The following is a 2,498-nucleotide window of genomic DNA, read 5'->3' on the forward strand; positions in this document are numbered from 1 at the left end:
GATATATAATCATTTATGTTGCCTCTTTCTATCAACTTAAGTTTTTAGAAGTAGTTTCAAGATAGGTACATAAGCTATGGAACTCTTGCATTGAGAGTTACCTATGAAAAGGGTTATTAAATAAGGTGAATCGAGATAAATAATGAGAATATTGTACCAAATACTAATATATGACAGAAGCAACCAAAATTGCCAACTAGTTTTGGTTTGCATTTTTATTTTCTGCTCTATGCTTTTTGGAATTTGTGAACTATGTTAGAATACAAAAACACATTAGAATACAAATACACATTAAAAATAAATTAAACAACACATGTATTTATACACAATATATTAGTAGCTAATTTTAGTGTACAAATAACATTTTTGTTCGTCTTTGTGGGGATACCTTTGGAGGAATGGATTGGGCTGAGCTGTGGGAATGGGAGAAAGCCAACAATAGAATAAAAGCGAACAAGGAGGCCTCCGGCATTAAAGCCTTCAATCCTACCATTGTGGATCACTCCATTCTCTTTGTGCTCCTTTGCAACCTTCCAATCTGACGATCTCTACTTCATTGCAGAAATTTAGTATCAGATAAGTTTGCTAAGCTACTTACTTTCAAAATATATAATTCATGTGCTTCCGAATTCATGATATTTTTATCTGATATTAGCACCAGAAACGCATTAAAAAAAAAAAAAAGCCAAATTTTGTATTAGTGCTAACTGCTAAATCATAACATAATTTAATTTTGATACGTAAAGGAGTTTACACTGTCATGTAATTAAAACTAAAATTTATTATATGTATGACCTTTGAAGTAGTATATGAGGATTAAGTCAAAGAAACGTGCAATAGTATGCTATGTGTACACTAAAATCGGCCATCAAAATCAACTACCATTATAAAATATATGTTAGAATATAAATATATATTAAAAATAAATTAAACCATACATGTATTTATATACAAATACATTAATGACTGATTTTAGTGGCTATTTTAGTGTACGAATAGCATTTTTGTATCGTATATTTGTGTAAAACTTTTCTTGTTTTTTGTCATTACTTAGCCATCAATTCAATTTCTTTTATTTAATTCTTTTAGTTCAGTAATCCAACGATATCTTTTATCTCATATTAATGCTACACATTCAAGTATTTTTGTTAATTAAATCCAATAAATTGGTTTAACATTAACAAAAATTAATTATAAATAGCATTACTCTTTAACTTGGTTGAACTTGATTTAGAAAAAAACTAGAATGTATAATATTACTCAATTTTTAATCATTGATGACAAATTAATGAACAAAAATAATAAATTTCATGGCTCTCTAACATAGTGAAAACTCAGGTGCGGTCGATTTCACGTTAAGTTGATAAATGAGAGTCGTTTAATGAAATTTTAGTCAGATCAATCAAAATTTTCACCCTCTAACATTCCTCTTTAAATATATACTCATAAAAATAAGAGAAAAATATTAAGAAGAAGAAGGAAAAAGAGAGAAACCCGGGCCTGACGAATGTGATCATCATCTTGTAGCGGCGGTTCCAAAAGAGTAGGGCGTTGATGAAGGAGTCCACCATCTGGGTTTTGGTCAATCTGGGTACTATTTCCAGAGACGCATATTCTACTTGTGTTATTACAGTTATGGTGCCACTCCCAAGGCGTCTTTGCAGTTAACTTGTGGGGGCATTTTGGGAAACTAAAAGGATAACGATAAGAAGTGGTAGTGGTGCAGCAGAGGAGGTCTGGCTGTGAAAAAGGTGAGATTGAGGCAAGCGTTGGAGTGAAGATATGCATTCTTAATTGACTCTTTTTCAACAAAAGAAAAAAAAAACTAAGTTGATGTGTTCATTGTTATATATATCTAATCTCCATTTGGATTATGGTTGTTATGGATATAATATAAGAGATAGGTTCCACCACCATATCTTTTATGCTCGCTCCTTTCTTTCTGCTCGTGTGGTCGTGGAACAAGCTCAGTCACACACTACTTTTATCTGAAAATTTTTCATGTAAAAAAGCGGCTAATTTATTTTGTTGTGGAAGTAGAAACGGTGATATATTTTAATATTATAATTTTTTGTATTTTTTTAAATTATGTAAAGTACACAAATCGGACAGTTCGATTTCTGTATTTCTAATAAGTCGGACGGTCCGATTTCTATTTCTCTAGTTAAACGATTTTACATTTGAGTATAACATCCTAACAATTTACATTTAAAAAAAACACCACTATTACTTCAATATTAAAAATAAAAAGTTCTAAAAAAGCTCCTGCAGATGTTATTAATTATTTAATTACCATTCTTTTTTATGTCCAAAAAGAAAAATTACCATTCTTTTTAAGCCGAGTATGTATCCTTTTTTAACTTTTTTTTCTAATTATTAAAATACAAAGTTGTTGTATTTTTTATTTTGTTATATATTTTTTATAGGGACTAAACTATTAAAATCATCCCTAATTTTCAAAATTATCGACAAAAATATAATCAAAATTAAAAAGATAA

General features: G+C 29.5%; 1 protein-coding gene across 2 annotated transcripts in view; it reads right to left on the reverse strand.

The window, feature by feature from the left end:
* The window catches only part of LOC107482410 (uncharacterized), a 7,032-nt gene extending 5,139 nt beyond the window's left edge, over window positions 1-1,893 (reverse strand). Inside the window, exons 1-2 of one of the 2 annotated variants that reach the window (XM_016102885.3) lie at window positions 1,495-1,893; window positions 389-548 (exon numbers count right to left, since the gene is read on the reverse strand). In XM_016102885.3, the coding sequence (XP_015958371.1) occupies window positions 389-548; window positions 1,495-1,788 (454 nt within the window). In that variant the 5' untranslated portion in view covers window positions 1,789-1,893. The remainder of the gene's footprint in view (window positions 1-388; window positions 549-1,494) is intronic. The other variant, XM_016102884.3, reaches the window with a different exon arrangement.
* Between the last annotated feature and the right edge of the window lie 605 nt (window positions 1,894-2,498).

This window comes from Arachis duranensis, chromosome 4 (assembly GCF_000817695.3).
Source record: "Arachis duranensis cultivar V14167 chromosome 4, aradu.V14167.gnm2.J7QH, whole genome shotgun sequence".
Taxonomy (NCBI): Eukaryota; Viridiplantae; Streptophyta; class Magnoliopsida; order Fabales; family Fabaceae; genus Arachis; species Arachis duranensis.